The 23,616-nt window shown below is 53.5% G+C and overlaps 1 protein-coding gene across 1 annotated transcript in view; it reads right to left on the bottom strand.

Annotated features, from left to right (window-relative positions):
* uxs1 (UDP-glucuronate decarboxylase 1) overlaps positions 1-23,616 on the bottom strand; it is a 113,373-nt gene that overhangs the window by 55,821 nt on the left and 33,936 nt on the right. The window contains exons 6-7 of the mRNA XM_038818235.1: positions 21,985-22,165; positions 12,913-13,017 (exon numbers count right to left, since the gene is read on the bottom strand). Of these exons, the coding sequence (XP_038674163.1) occupies positions 12,913-13,017; positions 21,985-22,165 (286 nt within the window). The remainder of the gene's footprint in view (positions 1-12,912; positions 13,018-21,984; positions 22,166-23,616) is intronic.

Genomic DNA, 23,616 nt, shown 5'->3' with positions numbered 1-23,616 from the left:
CTAGCATTGATTAGGGACATCTCACTCTTTCCCATATTCAATTCAGACCACGAAAACCAGCCAAATTCCCCCAAAGTCAGCCATAAGATATAATAGCAGCTCATCTGTATACAATGATACCTCATGCTTGACGACCCCCCCCCCCCCCCCACCCCCCACCCAGCTCAAACTCTCTTCAATCCTTTGACGCCCGAAGCGCCACTGCCAGTGGCTCTATTGCCAAGGCGAAAAGCAACGGGGAGAGCGAACACCCTCTCTTGTCCCACAGTGTAACCCAAAGTACCCCAAACTCACTCGGTTCGTCTGCACATTTGCCACTGGCGCCTTACACAGCAACCGGACCCAATCCACAAATCGCTGCCTGAACTTCCCTAACACCTCAAACAACTCCACTTGATGAAAAGCCTTCTTGGTGTCCATCGCCACCACTACCTCAACCTCCTGCATCCCCCTCCCCACCGAACGCATTATAATTACTTCCATAACATTCGGACATTTGCCGATAATTGCCTTCCTTTCCAAAAACCCGTCTTCCCCAATCAACACCGGCACACAGTCCTCAATCCCCAACGCAAGCAGCTTCGCCAATAACTTGGCATCAACATTCAACAACAATATCAGTCGGTATGACCCACACTGCACTGTGTCCTTTCCTTTTTAAGAATCAGGGAGATACAAGCCTGTGACAAAGTATGGGGGTGAAGAGTTTCCCCCCTCTCCCTCACCAGTACTGGGCGCAGCTCGGCCGTGCCTCCCACACGTCGCGTATCATTCACCTCCATATAACCCCGAATGGCCGCCCTCACTCACCCTCTCACCCACACATCTAACCACCAATGCGGCAATTGGGCCTACCCCTGAACCACCCGCAAATCCACCCAATGCAATTCGTGGTCAGAGACCACAGTCGCCGAATACCCAGAGTCAAGCACCCCCACCAGCAGTGCCTTGTGCATTATGAAATAATCAATCCGGGAATACACCTGGTGCACATGGAAGAAATATGAAAACTCCTTTGTCCTCAGCCTCCCAAATCTCAGCGGCTCTCTAGCCGCTGCCGACCTCAATGACTGCGGGCTCGAACGATCCAGGACCATATTAACATTCACACCCCCCATCTCTCTCTCTTCCACCCCTTTATCTAAATCCCCAACACCCGCCTCATGAAATCCACATCATCCCAATTCGGGGCATAGACATTAACCAGGACAACGGGTATCCCCTCCAGCTTCCCACTAACCACCACATACTTACTCGCCGGATCAGCCACAATGCACCCCACCTCAAACCCCACCCTCTTACTGTCCAACACCGCCACCCCCATCGTCTTCCAGCTCAGAAGGAAACACCTCCTCGATGCATTCATTCCTCAGCCTCGTCTGATCCTCCAACTTCAGATGCGTCTCCTGCAGAAACATCACGTCCGCCTTCAGATACGTGAACATAAGCAACTGTTTAACAGGCCCATTCATCCTTTGCACATGACCAGCCCCGCTCCCCTGCCAATCAGCCATATCCCTTCCCGGCCCACTTCACACACCCTTCCAGGCCCACCCTCGGATGTCCGTCGCCCTCTCTCCTTCCCAAATGCGCCACACCAACCGTACCAACAACCGACTACTTCCCTCCACCTCAAACAAAGAACCAACATCCCCCCCGCCCCTCCCCTTCCTCCTGGAAAACCCTCTATTTCACATCTATTAACTAGCCCACCCAGCCAGCATGGTAGCCACTGCCCAGGCCTATAACTTCCCCATCCCTCTCCAATCCACATCCCCTCCCACTAACCACGAAAAAACTACAAACAGAACAAAAAACACACTCAGCGTCGCTGAATCCCTCTCGAAACCCACCCCAAAATACCCATCCCAGACATTTCACCATAAACACAAGGATCCTCTCCGAAGTTCATGCCCTCACAGACCTCCCAGTCCATGGGCGCGATTCTCCAACCCCACGCCGGTTGGGAGAATAGCGGGCCGCGCCATTTTTTTTCCGCAACACCGGTCCGACGCGCTCCCGCTATTCTCCCAACCGGCCAAATTTTTGTAATTGTTTATCGCGCGCAAAACAACAGCGAATCGCCCGACGCAGGCAAAAAGTCGATTCCCTGGCACCCCCGCTATTCTCCGGGCTGGATGGGCGAAGTCCCGACGTCGTGACGCAAGGTCAGTACGTCGCCGTTCACACCTGCTTTTTAAAGTCGCCAGTAAGTCGTGCTGGCTGATGAGGAGTGAGGAGGTGAGCGGACCGTCCCGGAGTCTCGGCAAGCTGGGGAAGGCATCCTCGAGAACGCAGTTTTGGAGGGGGGGGGGGGGGGGGAGTGGGGGAGAAGTGGGGGGGAGTGGGAGGAGGGAGAAGTGGGGGGGGGGGGGAAAGAGGGAGGGTGGAGAAGTGGGGGGGGAAAGAGGGGAGGGGGGAGAGGGGAGGGGGGGAAGAGAGGAGAGGGAGGGAGGGAGGGGGAGAGGGGAGAGGGAGAAGTGGGGGGGAGAACGGAGAGGGAGGGAGGGAGGGGGTGGGGGAGAGAGGGAGCAAGTGGAGTGGATTGGGTCCAATTGGCCCGGATGCAACATGTCAGCCGCCCTGCCATGGCAGGATGGTCACGAGGACACGGCCGCTGGTTCCCCTGTGGCTGATGGCCACAGCCCACTGACGCACCGGTGAGGAGGACGTGTTGTTAACTGCCCGCTGGACGCAAAAAGTGACCAGGGGTTAGGCTGGCCGCGTGTCAGCAGAGCGACCAGGCCACCGGGACACACAGGTATCCCGTGGCAGGCAGCTGCCGAGGTGTCGAATAACCTCCGTCTAACATGTCGTTTCTCTGCCCCCCACCATCCTTCCGTAGGTGAGCAAAATGTATTCAAACCGAACGGCTATGTTCAGCGCAGGGGTTGGGGCTGCTGCACTGCAGTTGGAGATCGAGCAGCGTCCACAGCCACATCCCATAGTGGATGCAGGGCCAGCTGCAGCAGCAGAGGAAATGGCCGCGGAGTGGCCCGTCGTCGAGCAGCATGGGGGGGGGGGGGGGGGGGGGGGGGGGGGGGAGGAGGAGGAGGAGGCACTGATGGTGGAGCCAAGGCGCCAACCGAGGCCTAGGGTGTACCGAGGCCGGATCTCTTTCGAGACAATGCCGAACATCACCTGCAGGAGGAGACTCCGGTTGAGGAGAGAGACGGTGACACATATCTGTCACCTCGTGGCGCACCTCGCCCCACGTGGAACGGGAGGAGGACACGCGATCCCGGTTGCCGTCAAGGTGACGGTGGCACTTAACATTTATGTGACCGGCTCCTTCCAGTCTCCGAGCGGGGACCTATCCGGGATCTCGCAGTCATCGGTGCACAGGTGCATCCAGGATGTGACCGACGCCCTCTATGCCATCGCCGACCGCTACATCACCTTTCCCGAGGATCGAGCAAGTCAAGACGCACGAGCCCGTGCATTTGCCAACGTGGCAGGAATACCGATGGTCCAGGGGCTCATTGATTGTGTTCACGGCCCCATGCGCCCGCCTGCAGGCAACAGGGAGGTGTTCACAAACAGGAGGGGGACATACTCCATGAATATCCAGGTGGTATGCGACCCCCACATGAAGATCATGAACGTGTGCGCAAGGTTCCCTGTGTGCATGATGCGTACATTATTGCACAGTCATTCATCCCTGATATGTTTGAGGGACGGCCCCCCCGGCTGAGGGGCTGGTTGCTGGGCGACAGGGGTTATCCACTGAGGTCTTGGCTGATGATGCCCATATGGAGGCCTCAGACCAACGCGGAGACCCTTTACAATGAGGCCCATGCAGCAACCAGCGGTGTGGTGGAGCGCTGCTTCGGAATGCTGAAAATGCGATTCAGGTGCCTGGACTGCTCCGGAGGGGCCCTGCAGTACCAGCCCGACAGGGTCGCTCGCATTGTAGTGGTCCGCACAACATCGCGATGCAGAGGGGAGATGCCCTGGTGGAGGAGTCGGACGGAGGAGCCACTGGCAGTGGTGCCAACACGGGGACGGAGGAGGAGGAGGTTGGTGGTGCGTCGGGCGCAGCACACAGACACGACCCGGGTGCTGGTAATGCCCAGGAGGCTGCACGACGGCACTGGCGAGGACAGCGGGCACGCAACGCGTTGGTGGCAGCAAGATTCTCGCGCCGCGTGCGACGGCACCGCTGAACACCAACACTACCACCTGGATCGCCAGTCGTGCAAACGGTCAGCACACAACTGCCACCACCACACCCCGCCCCCCCTCCGCTCTGCGTACACTGCTCCAGTTCTAAATCACCCTTACCACTGCGGCATAACGGTATGGCACGACATTGATGGCTGTGTCAGCGGGTGTGATCAGTGCCATGTTGAATGGTGACAGCCCGCTCTGCGATGAGCTGTGAGCTCAGAATCGTTAGATAAAGTCTGACTCATGGCAATAGCTGAACCATCCATCTCGGTGGTCGCTGAGTTCGTCAGGGACACTCCATCACGTGCCCACGTGGGGTAGCTGTGGGAGGGGGTGGGGGGTAAGGGACTGCACACCCGGCACCGAAGTTTCACTGCTCGTCAACCCTAGCGACACTCGGTCACCATCACGATCCCTGTGTCAATGGAAAAATCACACTTACACGTTAGGTGCAACAGTGCGTTTAATGGTGAATATTATGCACAGATGCCCTAGCCCCTACAACTCAACTGTGCCCTTCACAGGTGCCAACTTACTATGTGTCCTTCTTCATTGCCTTACGGACCCTACCACTACATCTAAGTAAATCCCCAGATGATACAGCAGGAGTGGAGGCGGACTGCTGAGAATCACCCCCAGCGACATGTCTCCCCATCGGCACTCGTTCCCTGGGGTGACCTGGCCTTGATGGGCCAGGCTGCTCCGCGGGCGTTTCGGATGACATGGTGCCACCCTGCTCTGCCCGCTGCCCACCCGATGCACCAGGGATGGGACGGGGGAGGCCGAGCATTCAGGGACGTCCCGTGATGGAGTTAATGGGACAGGCCCCAGAACCTCCTCCTCCCTCGGGGGCCCAGTGGCCCCCGGGCCTCACTGTGGGATGGAGGTGCGAGCGGGGAGGTGCCCCGTCGTCCCAATGACACCTGCCGCTGCCAGTCCTGGAGGCCTGCAACGGTATCCACCAGGGTCCGAGGGTTCGCTGAGATGGAGTCCAGGGAGTGAGACATTCCCGCCAGGGACTGTGCGACCTCAACCTGTGAGTGCGCGACGCCATCCAGCACGTGTGTCAGGTGGTTGATGCTCTCCGCGACTGACTGCTGGGACTGTGCCATGGCGTGCTGGGACTGTGCCATGGCGTGCTGGGACTGTGCCATGGCGTGCTGGGACTGTGCCATGGCGTGCTGGGACTGGGCCATGACCTGTGAGACTCGGCCAGGGCCAGTAACGCGCCGGCAATGTCATGTTGGCTGTGGCGCATTGCTGCCTGTGAGAGGGCAGCCCTCTCCAGGGCCATGGATGACGCGTGCACGTGAAGCCCAACGTCTTGCAAAACCTGACCCATGGCCGAAACCATTTCACCCATTGCCTCGACCGCGGACGCCACCCGTGCGGTGTCGGCCTGGGTGGCTGCCATGAGCGGCACCACTCCCTGCTCCTGGACGCGGTTTGACTCCTCTAACTGCGTCTGCAGCTGCTGGAAGACAGCCATCATCCCGTCATTCTGTCCCTGGGTTTCGAAATGCATCGGCTGTCCACATGGGTCGAGTAAATCCAGGAACCTGGGAAACGTCTGGGAGCCAGCTGAATGCTGGGCCTAGGCTGCCCTCCGACAGTCCAGCCCCTCGGCTGCTCCGACCTCCACCTGCTGTACCGGCTCAGCTGTGTGGTGCACACCAGACCGTGACCCAGGAGACTCATCACTTAACTGCCCAACCGAAGTGAGTGTCTCTGGGATGGTGGATGGTGTGGGAGACAGCAGTGCCGCAAGCTCTAGGTCGTCGTTCGTCATAAAATCAGCTGTGTCCTCGTCCCAGTCATATTCGAGCGCAGGCTGCATGCGGCCCAAGTCTGGTTCTCCCTCAGGTGACTCTGTTGAGTGTATCGCCGTCCTTTGTGCGTCCTGCTCGGGGGTCCGGGGTTGGGAGGATGGCACTCCTGGCTGACCTCCTGCCACCCTCTGGTGTGCGGCCCTGGGTGCGGTGGTCGTGGCAGGTGGGCGCCTGTGTGTGGCACCAGACGGCCCTGGACGTTCGCGAGCACGCCCTAGGGAACAGAATAATACGGGGTTAGTTAGACACGCTCGGCCGGGCGTAGGATGGTCCAGTGGGTAGAGTGTGAGGGGACAGAGGATGGGGGGGTCCAGTGGGTAGAGTGTGAGGGGACAGAGGATGGGGGGTCCAGTGGGTGGAGTGTGAGGGGACAGAGGATAGGCTGGGGGGGGGGGGGGGGGGGTGGTCATGCAGGGTTGTCTCACTTGGTTCGGCACCTCCAACCTCGCATTGCGCGACCTCCCGGGTGCTAGGTCCCCCAGCAAGGTCCAGTGCCCTCTCTTCAAAGACTGTCAGGGGGTGCATGATGGGTTAACCACCCTCCACTCACTCTCGCCCCCGCCCCCCCCCCCCCCCCCCCCCCCCCCCCTCATGCCCGGGGTGGGTGATGAGGGACATGGGGGGGGGGGGGGGATTGTTGTGACCCGGGGGCACCCTCTTGGCACTTACCCTGGCAGCCCTGGTGAGGTCATGGAGCTTCTTCCGGCACTGCTCCCCAGACCGAGTGGTCTGCCCACAGCACACAGCACTCACTGCCGGGCCCACCTCACACCAGGCCCGTTGCACAATGCTGGCAGGGTGGCGATGCCCACTTCGTTGCTCCACCTCATCGAGGAGGGTCTCGAGGTCAGTCTCCCCGAACCTCGGCGCGGCCCTCCGTGGCTCCGTCATTGGCAGGCCCTCACTGGTTTTGGTCGCTCGCGCCCTTTTACGACGCGGAGCGGCGTCACTCGGGCGCAATTCTGGCGTCATTCGGGGGTCGCGGGCTTTTGCCGTTATTCCCCACGTGGTTCCCGCGGCCCCGCTCCTAGCCCATTTCTGAGGCCAGAATCGTTCGGGAAACGGGCCATGTAGAGCCGTCGTGAAACTCGGCCGGGTTCACGACAGCCTTCCCGATTCATCGAGGGAGCGCAGAATTCCGCCCCATGAATCTCTCAAAGTCCATCACCTCCTCCAGAGAGTCAAAATAAAACTCTTGATTTTGGTAGGACACAAAAGCCCAAACTTCACTCCCTTCTTGAAAAGGGCAGCCTTTACCCGGTTGAACCCAGCTCTCGTCTTCGCCAGCTCCAGCCCAGTGCAAAATCTTCTCCTCGCCCAGCAAACAGTGCAACAGCACCACCATGCCCTCAGCGGCTCCCCCACCTGCGGCCTCCTCCTCTGGTCCTATGCACCCGGTCCTCCATGAGGGGCTGTTCAAAGGCCCCTATCAACTGCTGCAACATCCTTGCCACTTAATTGGCAGCCTCTACTCCCTCGATACCCTCGGGCATCCCGACTGTCTTAGATTCTGACGATTCTCCAGGTCCTCCAACTTCTTTCTCAGCTCTTCTGACTGACCATCACCAACTCAACTTCGCCCCACCATCTCCTTCTGTATCGCCAGGCCCTGAGCCTCCAGCCTCTGCCCCACTTTCACAATCGCCGCCCTAAGCGGCTCCACTACCTTAGCTAGGTCCTCTGAGGCCTCCTTCCTCTGTTGCTGGAAATCATTTAAGAACTCCACCAGCTGCTCCATTGACCACTGGCGGGCAGTGCTGCCCACTTTACTTCCGCCATCTTGACCTGTGGTGCACCACAAGAACTGCCCTGCTCTAACTGCTCTCTCTTTCTTGTGGCACTTCCTGTCCTCTAATCCTTGCACCAGACGAGTATTAGCTTCCCTGGGGACTCACTCACCTTTTACCCTCAAATAGGACCCCCATACATGTGGGGAAAGACTAACAAAATCCCCCTTAAGCGGGAGCCACCAAATGTGCGACCACTCACCACATGGACGCCACTGGAAGTATCAATCCCCTATGTAATTGAATATACCCGAGTTCACCTCATTCATGCGAGTACTCGCCTTCTGTTCCCTATATAACAATTTAACCCATGCCACAAACTTAAGCCCAATCCCAAATCTCTCCAACACTGCAAAACAAATGACTCCACTTCACACGATCAAACATCTTCTCTGCATTCAATGCCATCACCACTTCTGACTCCCTCCCTTTTGCCGGAGAGAGCACCATATTTAATAAGACGCCATGCATTCGAACACAACTGCCTGCCCTTTACGAACCCCGTCTGAACCTCCCCACTCACCTTTGGGCGGCACTCCTCCAAAGTGCCAATACCATGGCCAGAGTCTTAGCATCCACATTTAGCAGAAATATTGGCCTAGAAGACCCACACTCCGACAGGTCCTTATCCTTTAAAAGCAACAAAATGGATGCCTATCTCATTGTCTCTGGCAGTATCCCCTTAGCCACTGCATCCTCAAACATCTCCACCAACAGCGGCGTCAACTTATCCAGAAACTTTTCATAAAACTCCACCAGGAACCCATCCGGCCCTGGTGCCTTACGCATCTGCATCTCCCCCATCGCTGTCCGAACCTCTTCCATCCCCACTGGCTCTTTCGGATCTGCCCTCTCCTCCTCTACGACAGTCCAGCCCCCCCAAAAACTCCCTCATATCTGACTCATCCCCTGGGGGCTCCGACCTATACAACTTTTTAAAGAACTCCTCAAATTCCTTGCGCACCTGCTCTGGCGCCACCACCAACATCCTTGCCCCATCCCACACCTGAGCAATCTCTCTCGCAGATGCCTGCCGGCGGAGCTGGCCCGACAGCAAGCGACTGCCCATTTCCCCATACTCATGTACAATCCCCTTCGCCTGCCTTAACTGCTGCAGCGCCTTTCCTGTGGACAGAAAGTCAAGACTTGCCCACAATTCCTATCTCCTCACCAGAAGATCTGGGATAGGATCCTCTGCATTCTTCCCATCCACTTCCAATTTCCTCTACCAGCCGCTGCCGCTCCTTTCTGGCCTCCCAGTCTACGCCCCCCCGTAATAACTGGTACGCATCCAAATTTGGTATGGCAGTCAACGTCTTCTTCATAAACCTCACATCGGCCCACTTTGGGACGTACACGCTAACCAACACCACTAACCTCCCCTCCAAAACACCCATTACTATAACGTACCTGCCCCCTTGGTCAGCCACCACCTTCTCCATCTGACACCTCGCTCTGTTGCCCACCAGTATCGCTATCTCCCTGGGCCCTACTTTCGAAGACCCCCCACCTTTCCCAGAACCACCACAGAGACTTCCTCCTGCTTCATCCCCATCCTCCCACCATTCACACCTTCCAGGCCCATCGAAACCTGTCAAGACAGGTTCCAACGGCCACGGCCCATTCCCCCCCCCCCATCTCTCCCGTTCATCCCCACATACCCAATACCAAAAATAAAACCAGCACAAAGGCCCCCCAGTCCCTCCAAATGCCCCAACACACTAGATCCCCCCCAAAAGAAGAAATCCCAAAGTATTACCCCAAATTCCCAAAACCATCCCCTCCCAAACACAACTCAATTCAGTCCCAGTCCTTCAACCTTCACACTGCCTCCGCCATCTCTAAGTAATAGTGTCTGGAGTTGTGAATGACTCTCAGCTTCGCCATGTAGACCACCCCAAACTGCACGTTGCTCTTATACAACGCTACCTTCTCCCTACCAAAGGATTGCCAGCTCCACCGCGAGATCCTGGTATACTACTGCAGTCCCACCTCATTGCTTGATTCAACTTTGCCCATCTCAGCACTTTCTCCTTCACCTGGTAGTCACTCACCACCCCGATTTGGAAATATATCGCCATTCTTTCACTGGGTCAAAATCCTGGAACACCCTCCCTAACAGCACCTCAGGGACTTCAGTGGTTCAAGAAGGCAACTCACCACCGTCTTCTGAAGAGCAACTAGGGATGACCAATAAATGCTGGCCTAACTAGCGACATCCACATTCCGTAAATTAATTTTTAAAAATCTACATGCTTACTTTGTGCTCATTCTATGAGTACACCCATGTCCCTCTAATCATCATTAAGACTTTTCCCCATTTTATAAACCTTACACTTCCAAATATTATACTCCATCTGTCACCTTGTTGTCGACTCACCTGATCTGTCTATATCTCCATGCAGCCTGTTGTCCTCATAGCCTACATTTCCCACCTAGCTTTATATCATTAACAAGCTAAGGAACATTATTCCAAGTCTCCTCACCTCAATCATTAATATAGATTTTAAACAGTTGAGGCCCAAGTCGGATTTCTTGTGGTAATCCATTGGCTACAGGGCATCAATTTGAAAATGCCCCATTTAGAATAGAATAGAATTTGGGCAGCACGGTAGCACACCTGGATAGCACTGTGACTTTACAGCGCCAGGGTCCCAGATTCAATTCCCGCTGGGTCACTGTCTGTGCGGAGTCTGCATGTTCTCCCAGTGTCTGCGTGGGTTTCCTCCGGGTGCTCCGGTTTCCTCCCACAGTCCAAAGACGTGCAGGTTAGGTGAATTGGCCATGATAAATTGCCCTTAGTGACCAAAAAGGATAGGAGGGGTTATTGGGTTACGGGGACAGGGTGGAAGTGAGGGCTTAAGTGGGTTGGTGCAGACTCGATGGGCCGAATGGCCTCCTTCTGCACTGTGTGTTCTATGTAATAGTGGAATAGAATCCCTAAGTGCAGAAGGAGGCCATTCGGGCCACTGAGTCTGCATCGACCCTCCAAAGCAGCAGCCCATCCAGGCCCATATCCTGCCCTATCCCCATAACCCCACCTAATGGTTTGGACCCTAAGGGGCAATTTAGCATGACCAATCAACCTAACCTGCACAACTTTAGACTATGGGAGGAAAGCTGAGCACCCGGAGGAAATCCACGATGATACAGGGAGTAAGTGCAAACTCCACACAGTCACTCGAAGGCGGAATTTAACCCGGGTCTCTGGCGCTGTGAGTCAGCAGTGATAACCACTGTGCCACCACACTTATTCCTATTATTCACTTCCTGCCCATTAGCCAATTCTCGATCCATGCTAATATATTACTTTCAGTTCTATGAGCCCTTATCATACATATTAACCTTTTGTGTGGAATTTTATCCAATGTCATTTGGAAATCCAAGTAAACTACATCTATCTGCTCAATGTATTCTCAAAGGATTTCAATACATTCATCAAGTATGAACTCTCTTTTGTAAAGCTATGTCGACTCTATTATAAAATGTATTGTTTAGACTTCTTTAATAATTATTCCAGCATTTTCCTGATGACTTCTGTCAGGTGAACTGGCCTATAGGGCTTAGGTTTTCCTCACCCTGGGGTGGCATGCTTAAGAGATTGGGTGGGAGGAGGGGGGACAAAGCAGAAAATTAGCAGCGTGCCCCATCAAGTCTCTTCCATGCTTACTCCTGCTATTGGGGATGTTTCACAGGGCAGGGAAAAGGATCAGCTGCACATCAAATGGAGAATGACAGCCAATTTGCATGCTTAAGACCCCTATCTGGGGAAGTCTAGAGGGTCTGCTGGCATTTCACAGCAGCGGTGTAGCATCCAGCTCCGTGCAGAGGCAGCCATCTTAATCAGCCCCCTAGGCCCCAGCAAACCCTCTGGAGGGGATTCACCTGATAGGTGGCACGGTGGTTAGCATTGCTGCCTCACAGCTCCAGGGTCCCGGGTTCAATTCCGACTTCGAGTGACTGTGTGGAGTTTGCACTTTCTTTCTCTGTTTGCGTGGGTTTCCTCCGGTTTCCTTCCACAGTCCAAAGATGTGCAAGTTAGGTGGATTGGCCATGCTAAATTGCCCCTTAGTGTCCAAACGATTAGGTGGGGGTTACTGGGTTATCTGGATAGGGTGGAGGCATGGGCTTAAGTAGGGTGCTCTTCCAAGGGCCGGTGCAGATTCAATGGGCCAAATAGCCTCCTTCGGCAATGTAAATTCTATGATTCTATGGTGCCTCAAACTTACCCCTCCATTTTGAGGTCCAATTCCTGACCTGTCTCAGCAAGGCCTACCTCTCCTGGTACAGCGGTTGAGGCTTCAGAGCCTCCAGCCCTGAACTGGAAGCAATTGGGAGTCCGTCCACCACATTTAAGAGGACAATAACCTCAAAGGAAGCCAAATAGGAGGCCACATCCTGAAAAATAATTTCACCAGTTTGGCTGCAGGGGTCTCGAAGGATGCAGATTGATTGATTGATATTTATTGTCACTTGTACAGTGAAAAGTATTTTCCTGTGACCAAGGGAACGTGCACAGTACCCACATAGTAGCCAAAAGAATAATCGACAGAGTACATTGACAGCATCAACAAATAGTGATTGATTACGGATCAACATAGGGTTTCTGCAGAGAAGATCCTGCCCCTAGTTTCATTTTCTCGCTCTCTCCCTCCATTATTAAAAAGCAATGTTATAGAACATACAGTGCAGAAGGTGGTTATTCGGCCCATCGAGTGTACCGACACACTTAAGCCCTCATTTCCACCCTATCCCCTAACCCAATAACCCTCCTAACCTTTTTGGACACTAAGGGCAATTTACCATGACCAATCCACCTAACCTGCATGTCTTTGGACTGTGGGAGGAAACCGGATAGTGACCCAAGCCGGGAAGCGAACCTGGGACCCTGGCGCTGTGAAGCCACAGTGCTAACCACTATCCTATTGTGCTGCCCTAGTGTTTGCTAACCTCTAGAAGGTATGTTTGCTAACCTCTAGAATCTAAGAAAACCACCATCTCTGCAGCTACCTATTTTAGAACTCTGGTAGGCTATTAGGTTGTGGGATTTGGGAAAAACAAAATGTTAACTTTATTTTAATGCTTGAGCAATAAAAGCAATAGCATACCCACAAAAAAACTCTTACCTAACATGTTTAATGTCCCAATGGTATTTGTCTTCAGTGTCTTGATAGGGTTATACATATAATTTGGAGGAGATGCTGGTGAAGCCAGGTGATAAATCTGATCCACTATTTTGAATAAAAACAGAAACTGATTTATTACATAGCAAACTCATGTCCATATTTAATGCAACAGATTCTCATTGAAAAAAAATCTAATCTGATATTGCGTTTTGATCATGTGATTCTTTCCCTAATCATAAGACCAACTTCTGAGCTGTATTGGAACTTTTCTAACTGAAAAATTGAAGCAATCGTGAGAAGCAGCTGATTGGAAATAAAATCAAATGATGTGCTTTTAAATTAGATTGATCATTTTCAAGTAGAAAGGCAATTTATCTAACATTTTTAAATTTCAACCACAGTAAAATATGGCAATACTAGTGGGGTGTAGACATGACAGCGAGGTTTTGATTGTCTACATATTCGCAATGTTCAATAGCTCTACAGCGCCAGTTGTTCTTATTATGTTGACTTAGCTGATCAAGTCAGTGTTGTAAATTCTTGGTGAAACAATATGATTATTCTATGTAGCTGCCTTTTAGATGTTATAAGGGAAATAATTCCTGGTTTATGTAGCTCCTAAGTCAAAACGTGCCAAATGTCACTTTTGAACTGCAGTGCTGTTGCTCTGTCAGAAAATACAGTAATTATGGGACTTCCGGTTGAGGTGATGCGGAGCTAAGCCGCACGTTCGGTAGCTCCCGCTATTTTCGGTCTTTTGGGCTCTTTTAAGGGCCCGTAGCGGTACTGGTTGGACTTTTCCCTGTGTGGGAACACGTCCTTTAAGATTCTCCACCGGTGGATGGCCTGGGCCGGGAGCGGAGCGGTCACAAAATCGGCTAGGCGCGGGGGAATAGGGGGGTGGTACCGGGTTGCTGCTGGAATGGCCAAGAAGGAGCTGGAGCATGTAGAGGGGGTCGGGATGGGGGTCTGTCGCCGTGGGGAACGGGCTGAACGGGGGGCGTGGGCACGTGGCGGACTGAGGAAGGGTAATGGCTAGTCGACGGGGGGGGGGGCCTGATCCGACTGATAACCTGGAATGTGAGGGGACTGAATGGGCCGGTCAAACGGGCCCGCATGTTTGCGCACCTGAAGGGGCTGAAGGCAGATGTGGCCATGCTTCAGGAGACGCACCTGAAGGTGGCGGATCAGGTTAGACTGGGGAAGGGATGGGTAGGCCAAGTGTTTCATTCGGGGCTGGATGCAAAAAATCGGGGGGGTGGCGATCCTGGTGGGGAAGAGGGTGCCGTTTGAGGCGTCGAATGTGGTGGCAGACAGCGGCGGGAGGTATGTGATGGTAAGCGGCAAGCTGCAGGGGGAGCGGGTGGTGCTGGTCAATGTATACGCCCCGAATTGGGACGATGCGGGTTTCATGCGGCGCATGTTGGGCCGGATTCCAGATTTGGAGGTGGGGGGCCTGATAATGGGGGGGGGGGGGGGGGGGGATTTCAACACGGTGCTGGATACGCCACTGGATCGATCCAGATCCAGGACGGGTAGGAGGCCAGCGGTGGCTAAGGTGTTGACGGGGTTTATGGACCAGATGGGAGGGGTGGATCCATGGAGGTTTGCGAGGCCGAGGGCCAGGGAATTTTCATACTTCTCCCATGTGCATAAGGCCTATTCCCGGATTGATTTTTTCATTATGAGTAGGGCGCTGATTGCGAGGGTGGAGGATGCTGAGTATTCGGCAATAGCCATTTCTGACCATGCCCCGCACTGGGTGGACCTCGAGCTGGGGGAGGAGAGAGACCAGCGCCCGCTTTGGCGCTTGGATGTGGGGCTGCTGGCGGACGAGGGGGTGGGCGGGCGGGTTTGAGGATGTATCGAGAGATACCTGGAGGCCAATGACAACGGGGAGGTCCGAGTGGGGACGGTCTGGGAGGCACTGAAGGCGGTGGTTAGGGAGGTGTTGATCTCTATTCGAGCCCACAGGGAGAGGAGAGAGCAGAGAGAGAGAGGGAGAGACTGGTGGGTGAGATGGTGAGGGTGGACAGGAGATACACGGAGGCTCCGGAGGAGGGATTGCTGAGGGAGTGGCGTAGTCTCCAGGCTGAGTTCTACTTGTTGACCACCAGAAAAGCTGAAGCTGAGTGGAGGAAGGCACAGGGAGCGGTGTATGAATATGGGGAGAAGGCGAGCAGGATGCTGGCGCACCAGCTCCGCAAGCGGGATGCGGCCAAGGAGATTGGTGGAGTTAAGGATAGGGGAGGAAATGTGGTGCGAAGGGGGGTAGACATTAATGGGGTCATCAGGGACTTTTATGAGGAACTGTATCGGTCCGAACCCCAGGCGGAGGAGGGGGGGATGGGGCGCTTTTTGGACCGGCTGAGATTCCAGAGGGTGGAGGAGGGACAGGTGGAGGGACTGGGGGCGCCGGTTGAGCTGGAGGAGCTGGTCAAAGGGATAGGGAGCATGCAGTCGGGGAAGGCGCCGGGGCCGGATAGGTTCCCGGTTGAATTTTATAAGATGTATGCAGACCTGTTGGGCCCCCTGTTGGTTAGGACCTTCAATGAGGCAAGGGAAGAGGGGGCTCTGATTTCCTTGATCCTTAAGCGGGACAAGGATCGCCTACAGTGTGGGTCATACAGGCCGATCTCACTCTTGAATGTAGACGCCAAGCTGTTGGCGAAGATTTTAGCCAAGAGGATAGAGGACTGTGTGCCGCAGGTTATCCACGAGGATCAAATGGGGTTCGTGAAGGAGAGGCAGCTGAACACTAACATACGGAGGCTCTTGAATGTTATAATGATGCCAGCGGTAGAAGGGGAGGCGGAGATAGTGGTGCCGTTGGACACGGAGAAGGCCTTCGATAGGGTTGAGTGGGGGTACTTGTGGGAGGTGCTGGAAAGGTTCGGGTTTGGGGAGGGGTTTGTCAGGTGGGTGAGGCTGTTATATGAGGCCCCGATGGCGAGTGTGGCCATGAATAGGAGGTGGTCGGAGTATATTCAGTTATACCGAGCGGCGAGGCAGGGGTATCCCTTGTCCCGCCTGCTTTTTGCGCTGGCAATTGAGCCCCTGGCCATGGCGCTGAGGGAGTCGAGGAACTGGAGGGGGCTGGCACGGGGTGGGGAGGAACACCGAGTGTCGCTCTATGTGGATGACTTATTGTTATATGTGGCAGACCCAGTGGGGGGAATGCCGGAGGTGATGAGAATTCTCAGGGAATTAGGGTACAAGCTCAACTTGGGGAAGAGCGAGCTGTTCGTTGTACACCCGGGGGACCAGGAGGAGGGGATTGGTAGGCTCCCACTAGAAAGGGCGGAGAGGAGCTTCAGGTACTTGGGGGTCCAGGTGGCCAGGAGCTGGGGGGCCTTGCATAAGCTTAACCTCACAAGGCTGGTGGAGCAAATGGAGGAGGAGTTCAAGAGATGGAACATGTTGCCGCTGTCTCTGGCGGGTAGGATGCAATCAGTCAAGATGACGGTGATTTCTGTTCCTGTTCCAGTGCCTCCCCATCCTTATCCCGAAGGCCTTTTTCAGGCGGGTTAACAGGAGCATTACGGGGTTTGTGTGGGTGCACGGGACCCCAAGGGTGAGAAGGGTGTTCTTGGAGCGGGGCAGGGATAGGGGGGGCTGGCGCTGCCCAACCTCTGTGGGTATTATTGGGCTGCCAACGCAGCGATGGTGCGTAAGTGTGTGATGGACGGGGAAGGGGCAGCATGGAAGAGGATGGAGATGGCGTCCTGTGTTGGCACAGAGCAGGTGTTAGGGGGTTGAGGGACCTGTTTGTAGACGGGAAGTTTGCGAGCCTGGGTGAGCTGGAACGGAAATTCGGGCTCCCCCTGCGGAACACCTTTAGGTACATGCAGGCAAGGACGTTTGTCAGGTGGCAGGTGGCGGAGTTCCCTCTGCTGCCGCCACGTGGGGTTCAGGACAGGGTGCTCTCAGGGGTGTGGGTTGGAGAGGGGAGGATCTCGGCAGCGTACCATGTGATGCCGGAGGTAGACGAGGCCTCGGTGGAGGAGCTGAAGGGTAAATGGGAGGAGGAGCTGGGTGAGAAGATTGAGATGGGGACGTGGGTGGACGCCCTTGGAAGGGTGAACTCCTCCTCTTCTTGTGCGAGGCTTAGCCTCATACAGTTTAAGGTGCTGCATAGGGCTCACATGACTGGGACAAGGATGAGCTGGTTTTTTGGGAGCGAGGACAGGTGTATTAGGTGCTCAGGGAGCCCAGCAAACCATACCCATATGTTCTGGGCATGCCCAGCGCTGGGGGAATTTTGGAAGGGTGTAGCAAGGACGGTGCCGAGGGTGGTAGGATCCAGGGTCAAACCGGGCTGGGGGCTCCCAATATTTGGGGTTGCAGAGGAGCCGGGAGTGCAGGAGGCGAAAGAGGCCGGCATTCTGGTCTTTGCGTCCCTAGTAGCTCGGCGGAGGATTCTTCTTCAGTGGAAGGATGCGAGGCCCCCAAGCGTGGAGGCCTGGGTCAACGATATGGCAGGGTTTATCAAATTGGAGAAGGTGAAATTTGCTCTAAGGGGATCAGTGCAGGGGTTCTTCAGGAGGTGGCAACCATTCCTAGATTTCCTGGCAGAACGAGAGAAAAAGGCCAGCAGCAGCAACCCGGGGGGGGGGGGGGGGGGGGGGGGGGGGTCTTTTTGTTTTGGGATGAAGGGACGTGTATATATGTTCTTTGCTAATGACGGGCGTTAATTTATTTCTTCTTTTGTGTATACATTGGGGGGGGGGGGGGGGGGGGGTGTTGTTCTTTCTGTTCTTGGTATTTTCTGTTATTGATATTTTGTGAAAATTTGAATAAAAATTATTTATAAAAAAAAGAAAATACAGTAATTATGTGCAAGCAAACATACATAGCTACATCGAAGATAGGAGCAGGAGAATGCCTTTTGGCCCTTTGAGCCTGCTCCGCCATTTATCACGATCATGGCTGATCATCCAACTCAACAGGCTAATCCTGCTTCAGCGTAATCCTGCTATTGAAATGAGCGATCAACCAATTAATCTTTTGACAGAAACCAAAACATAAAATGCTATATGAACTCAGCAGGTCCAGCAGCATCTGTGAAGAGAGAAAGTATGACCCTTCTACAGAACTGAATCTTTTGATGGAGCTGATTGAGGGAGGGATGAAAGCTAGGACATTGGAAGAACTTCCCTTTCTTCAAATAATGCCAAAGAATCATTAACACCTGTCTGAACCAGTGGAACAAGAACATGGAGCATCAGATTAAAGTTTTGTCATAAGAATGGGCACCTCAGTTGGCAGGGATGGAGTGTGGAGTCTAAGAACTCCACTACTTATTTGATAGCAAATTTATCACTGATACTGCCGTAATAAGGCTGGCAAAGTAACTTCAGATTATATGACCATGAGACTTACAGAAGTTTGATCAGTATATCTCTAAAACCAGGAGTCTTTCTGAGCACTAGCCTATGGTGTTCAGTTCTCAATTTATTGAGCATTTAAAGTTTTAGTTTCGAATAGTTAGACTGAATACAGGCCATTAGAGGGACTTTTCGTTGTGTCTTATTCAAGAGGAGGTGAAGTGTATGAATGTGAGGCATGACTGATAAAGATCATTGGTAGGTGAGTTACAGTGGTGTGGAGAACAGAGCAGGGAGGCTGGTAGTGGAACTGGAGGATGTGGTATATGAAGATTGCGACTTTGATCATTTGTATGAGGTCAAATTAACTTTATGTGGCACAGTATCCGGATCCTCGGGGCTGGACACCTAGTATTAACTGCTATGGTTATCTGGATGCATTGCCTTTGCAAATTTTGTCTGGATGACCTCCTGGTTCCTTGTGGATTCATTTCCTTTTGGCAACAGAAAGTTTGTGTGCTGCCTGCATCAGAAGCAACTGGCATGGGTAATACATATCCATGATCCCCAGGCCGGTTTTCAGGCTCTGTCCAACTTTGTCCCAAAATGTTTACGTGCTCATTACTTTTGATCTTGATTGGATTCCTAACACAAGATGGTTCAAATGTGTCTAAATGTTATACTGAATTACAAAAAGCAAACAGAGTCACCTTATAGATCACAATAGTTAATATTTTAATAACAAATTTTCAATGTATTATTCAGAAAGGTATTTTGATAGGAAGAGTGAAGAAAAGCAAGATTGGTACACTGTTAAATGGGGTACAGATTAACAATCTTTTGTGCGCAACCTACTCATTAAGTGCCCGTTGACCTTTTTGGTTCCGTGGCAACTTAACAGGGCCAACTGCTTCTCGGCTTGTGTGGGAGCTTCCAGGCTGTTGTGCAGCTGCTTAGAGGGCACACTGGTGCAAATACCCAAATCTTCAATGGTGACAGGATAAATTACAAAAGCTTATAAATAGGAATATGGGTTAAGTATGCAATATCATGGAATTTACCATGCAGAAGGAGGCCATTTGGCCCATACAGTCTGCACCGGCCCTTGGAAAGAGCACCCTACTTAAGCCCATGCCTCCACCCTATCCCAGTAACCCTACATAATCTTTTGGACACTAAGGGGCAATTTAGCATAGCCAATCCACCTAACCTGCACATCTTTGGCCTGTGCGAGGGAACCGGAACACCTGGAGGAAATCTACGCAGACACGGGGAGAAAGTGCAAACTCCACATAGACAGTCACCCGAGGCTGGAATTGAACCCGGGACCCTGGAACTGTGAGGCAGCAGTGTGCCATTGTGCCACCCCAAAAAAATTATTTTTAACAGTCCAATAAGTTTATTGCTACTAGTGCATTTCATAATAGCCTAGGTCCATGCACAAGCATTCTTTGGGACAAGGACAAATTTTACAAACAACTGGGCCGGGATTCTCCCCTACCCGGCGGGCTGGGGGTCCCGGCGTGTTGGTGTGGCGTGAACCACTCCGGCGTCGGGCCGCCCCAAAGGTGCGGAAATCTCCGCGCCTTTAGGGACCAAGCCCTCACATTGAGCGGCTAAGCCCGCGCCGGAGTGGTTGGCGCTCCGCCAGCTGGTGTGGACGGCCTTTGGCGCCACGCCAGCCGCGGCCGAAAGGACTTTGCTGGCCGGCGTAAGTCCGCGCATGCGCCAGAGCGTCAGCGGCTGCTGACGCCATCCCGGCGCATGCGCAGGGGAGGGGGTCACTTCCACCTCCGCCATGGTGAAGACCATGGCGAAGGCAAAAGGAAAAGAGTGCCCCCAAGGCACAGGCCCGCCCGCTGATCGGTGGCCCCAATCACGGGCTAGGCCACCGTAGAGGCACCCCCTGGGGCCAGATCGGCCCCCCCCCCGGACCCCGCCCACGCCGCCAGTCCCGCCGGTCAGGTAGGTGTTTTGATTCCCGACGGAGGGAGAGGCTTGACAGCGGCGGGACTTCGGTCCATCGCGGGCCGGAGAATCGCCGGGGGTGGCCCGCCAACCGGCGCGATTCCCGCCCCCGCCGAATCTCTGGTGGTGGAGAATTCGGGACACGGCAGGGGCGGGATTGATGCCGGCCCCCGGCGATTCCCCGACCTGGTGGGGGATTGGAGTATCACGCCCCCGCAGTCAATAATACAATGTGTTACTTCACTCTACATAAAGGCGTAGAGTAAAAAAGTAAGTTATGCTAATCCTTTTTAAAGCGCTGATTAGGGCCCAGCTACAGTGCCGTAGACAATTCTGGGCACTGCATTTTTAAGTAGAACTTCAAGAGTGTCGAGATGATTTAATAGTGTGACCAAGGATGAAGGATTTTAGTTATGTGGAGGGGCTAGAGGAACTGAGGTTGTTCCACTTGGTGGAGAGAGGTTAAGAAGATATTTGACAGAAGTGTTCAAAATCATGAGGGTTTTTGATCGGGTAAATAAGGAGACCTGTCTCCAGTTTCCTATATGTCAGTAAGGTTTAGTTTATAACACTCTGCCGAGTTTGAAGATTGAGAGTCCAAGGCACACTTCAACATTTGATCACAAAAATCATGGCTGACTCTTCAGTGCAGTAATAAGGAAGCACTGTACTGTCAATGTGTTGTCTTTGAGATAAGGCATTAAACCAAGGCCTTGCATATCCGCTCAGGTGAGCAGCATAAAGGATCTTGTGTCACTATCTCAAAGAAAGTAGGGAGGTTATCACCGTGTCCTGACCAATATTTACCCTGAATCCACATTGCAAAAACATATTACAATGCTGTTTGTGGAGGCATGTTGTGTGCAAATTATATTAGTGACTACAATCGCTTCAGACTTAGCTGTATACTAACTTACCTAATTGTTTTAATTATGTGCCTGGCATCTAGGTTTTCCATAACTTCAATTTTCTTTTATTTCTGCTCAAAATGTCACACGTACAATTAATTGCCTTAAAATGAAATGGGCGGGATTCTCCCAACGGGAGTCTAAGTGCCGACGCCGGAGTAAAAACCTGAGTGTGTTACTCCGTTGTCGGCGCCCGTTCCCAGACCCCCATTCTGGGGCCTCCGTTCGGCTGACAGGGGCGTGCCGCGATTTGCGGGAACGGGACCTCGGCACGGCGTCGGAGACCCGGCGCTGTGTAAAAGACGCACATTGCGCAGTTGGGCATGCGCCAACTAGCGCATGCGCAGTGGCCGTGCTCCCCCAGGCCGCCCCACACAACAATGGCGCAGGGTTATAACATTGCCGGCGGAAAAAAGGAGGCCCGCCGACAGAGAGGCCGGCCCGCCGATTGGTGGGCCCCGATCACGGGCCAGACACCATCGGAGCCACGCGTTCCCCCCCCCCCCCCCCCCCCCCAGCCCCACAGACCGCCCCCCCCCCCCCCCCCCCCCCCCCCCCACCGAGAGTTCCCGCAGAGTTCCCGCCCGCAATGACCAGGGGTGAACAGCGCCGGCTGGACTCTGTCGTGTCAGAGCGGCCGCTCGGCCCATCTGGGCCGGAGAATCTGCAGCCCCGCCGATTCCAGCGGCCCGCGCCGCGCCAAACACGCCGATTCTCCGCACCTCGTAGAATCGCACGCTGGCGTTGAGGCGCGGTGCTACGATTCTCCGGCCCTGCGCGGGGCTCGGAAAATCGCCCCCAAGATCCATGGAGTCATTTTGTATACAGGATCTCAAAAAGGGATGGATGACTTGTTAATCATAACTCACCTTCAATATATAACGGTTCTACAACATCATGATTGATCAATTCAAAGTTTTCATGTCCAATCCAGTGTTCCACGTTCCTTTTCCGGCCTGTGAAAAAGTTGTCAACCACCGTTACTTCATGACCATCCATCATGAGTTTATCAGCAAGGTGAGAACCTACAAATCCGGCTCCTCCTGTTATCTGCAAAAGGAAAGATAGAACACATAACTTAAAAAAAAATCACATTCAATTCAATTCCTTACCCATCCGGCCGCCATAAAATTGGAGGGTAGATGGATATTATAAAGAGTTCAAATCTGTGGAGTACGTGACTCAGTGATCATGGGGGTATGTGGGTGTGACAAAAGTACAGTTCCCTCTCCGGTAGAGGGGTCAATTACTAGGGGACATAGGTTTAAGGTGCAAGGGGCAAGGTTTAGTGGAGATGTACGAAGCAAGTTTTTTTACACAGAGGGTAGTGGGTGCCTGGAACTCGCTGCTGGAGGAGGTGGTGGAAGCAGGGACGATAGTGACCTTTAAGGGGCATCTTGACAAATACATTACGGACCGCGGAAGTGTAGAAGATTTTAGTTTAGATGGGCAATGTGGTCAGCGTAGGCTTGGAGGGCCGAAGGGCCTGTTCCTGTGCTGTACTTTTCTTTGTTCTTTGATATCAGGATAAAGAATATCAGTGAACAAACCAACAAGTTAGGAAAAAATAGAAGGTAAAAGTAAATGTAGTAATATGAATAGATCAACGTCATAATGAAAAAGCATTAGGAGTAAAAATGTAAGGAATTATATAATACGGCTTGATCATTCTGTGATAAGGATTTTGAAAAATTGAGGTAGAGAATTCAAAGAAGTAACAAAATTGCAATTAAAAAGTAAGCATTGTGAAGGTAGTATACTTTGGAAATGGTGATCATAATCTTATTATCCATGTGTAATCCAATATAATCAATATTAAAATTAGTGAACTTTTGTGGCATAAGAAACCCAGCCTAAATTAATCGGCATTTTGGGGGTGGGGGTGGGGAGGAGGGGGAGCAGCAGTAGATGATGCTTAAGAGAGATGGATAAAGTACAAACTAATTTAACTCTGCCTGTTAAAAGCTGGTAATTTTGGCAATAAACTTAGATGCCAGACCAAAAATTGTATATTTAAAATAAGAACACGTGGGGCTGGATTCTCCGGAGACCCACGCCAAAATCGTGTTCGGTGCGGGGTCGGAGAATCCAGTCTCACGCCAAAGTCGGTGCTGGCCTGGCGATTCTCCGGGACCCGAGAATCGGCGTGATCGCGGAGTTCTCCGCTTGGCTGAGGGCCCATTGCCAGAAGCCAGCCCAGCGATCCTCCGCACCCGACCGGCCGAGTTCCCAACGGCGTGGAACTAACCACCTATTGCTGGTCGGGATGCTCGCGAGGCTGCGGACCCACTCCGTGGCCACCCTGGTGGGGGGGGGGCGCATTATAGGTGGCCGGGGGACAGATCCACGCGGTCAGATCTTCGAACGTGCGGCCGATCCGAGGGGGGTGGGGGGGGTCTAGTTTTTATGTGTGGCTCCAGTCCACCACGGTGCTCGGCGCAGCCGCTGGAGGCTGCCGCCGTGCGCATGCGCAGACTCAAACCCGGACGTGTGGGGACCTG

Source organism: Scyliorhinus canicula, chromosome 14, assembly GCF_902713615.1.
Source record: "Scyliorhinus canicula chromosome 14, sScyCan1.1, whole genome shotgun sequence".
NCBI lineage: Eukaryota > Metazoa > Chordata > Chondrichthyes > Carcharhiniformes > Scyliorhinidae > Scyliorhinus > Scyliorhinus canicula.
Note: the sequence above shows the minus strand (reverse complement) of the source record. Positions and strands in the feature narration are given on the sequence as shown.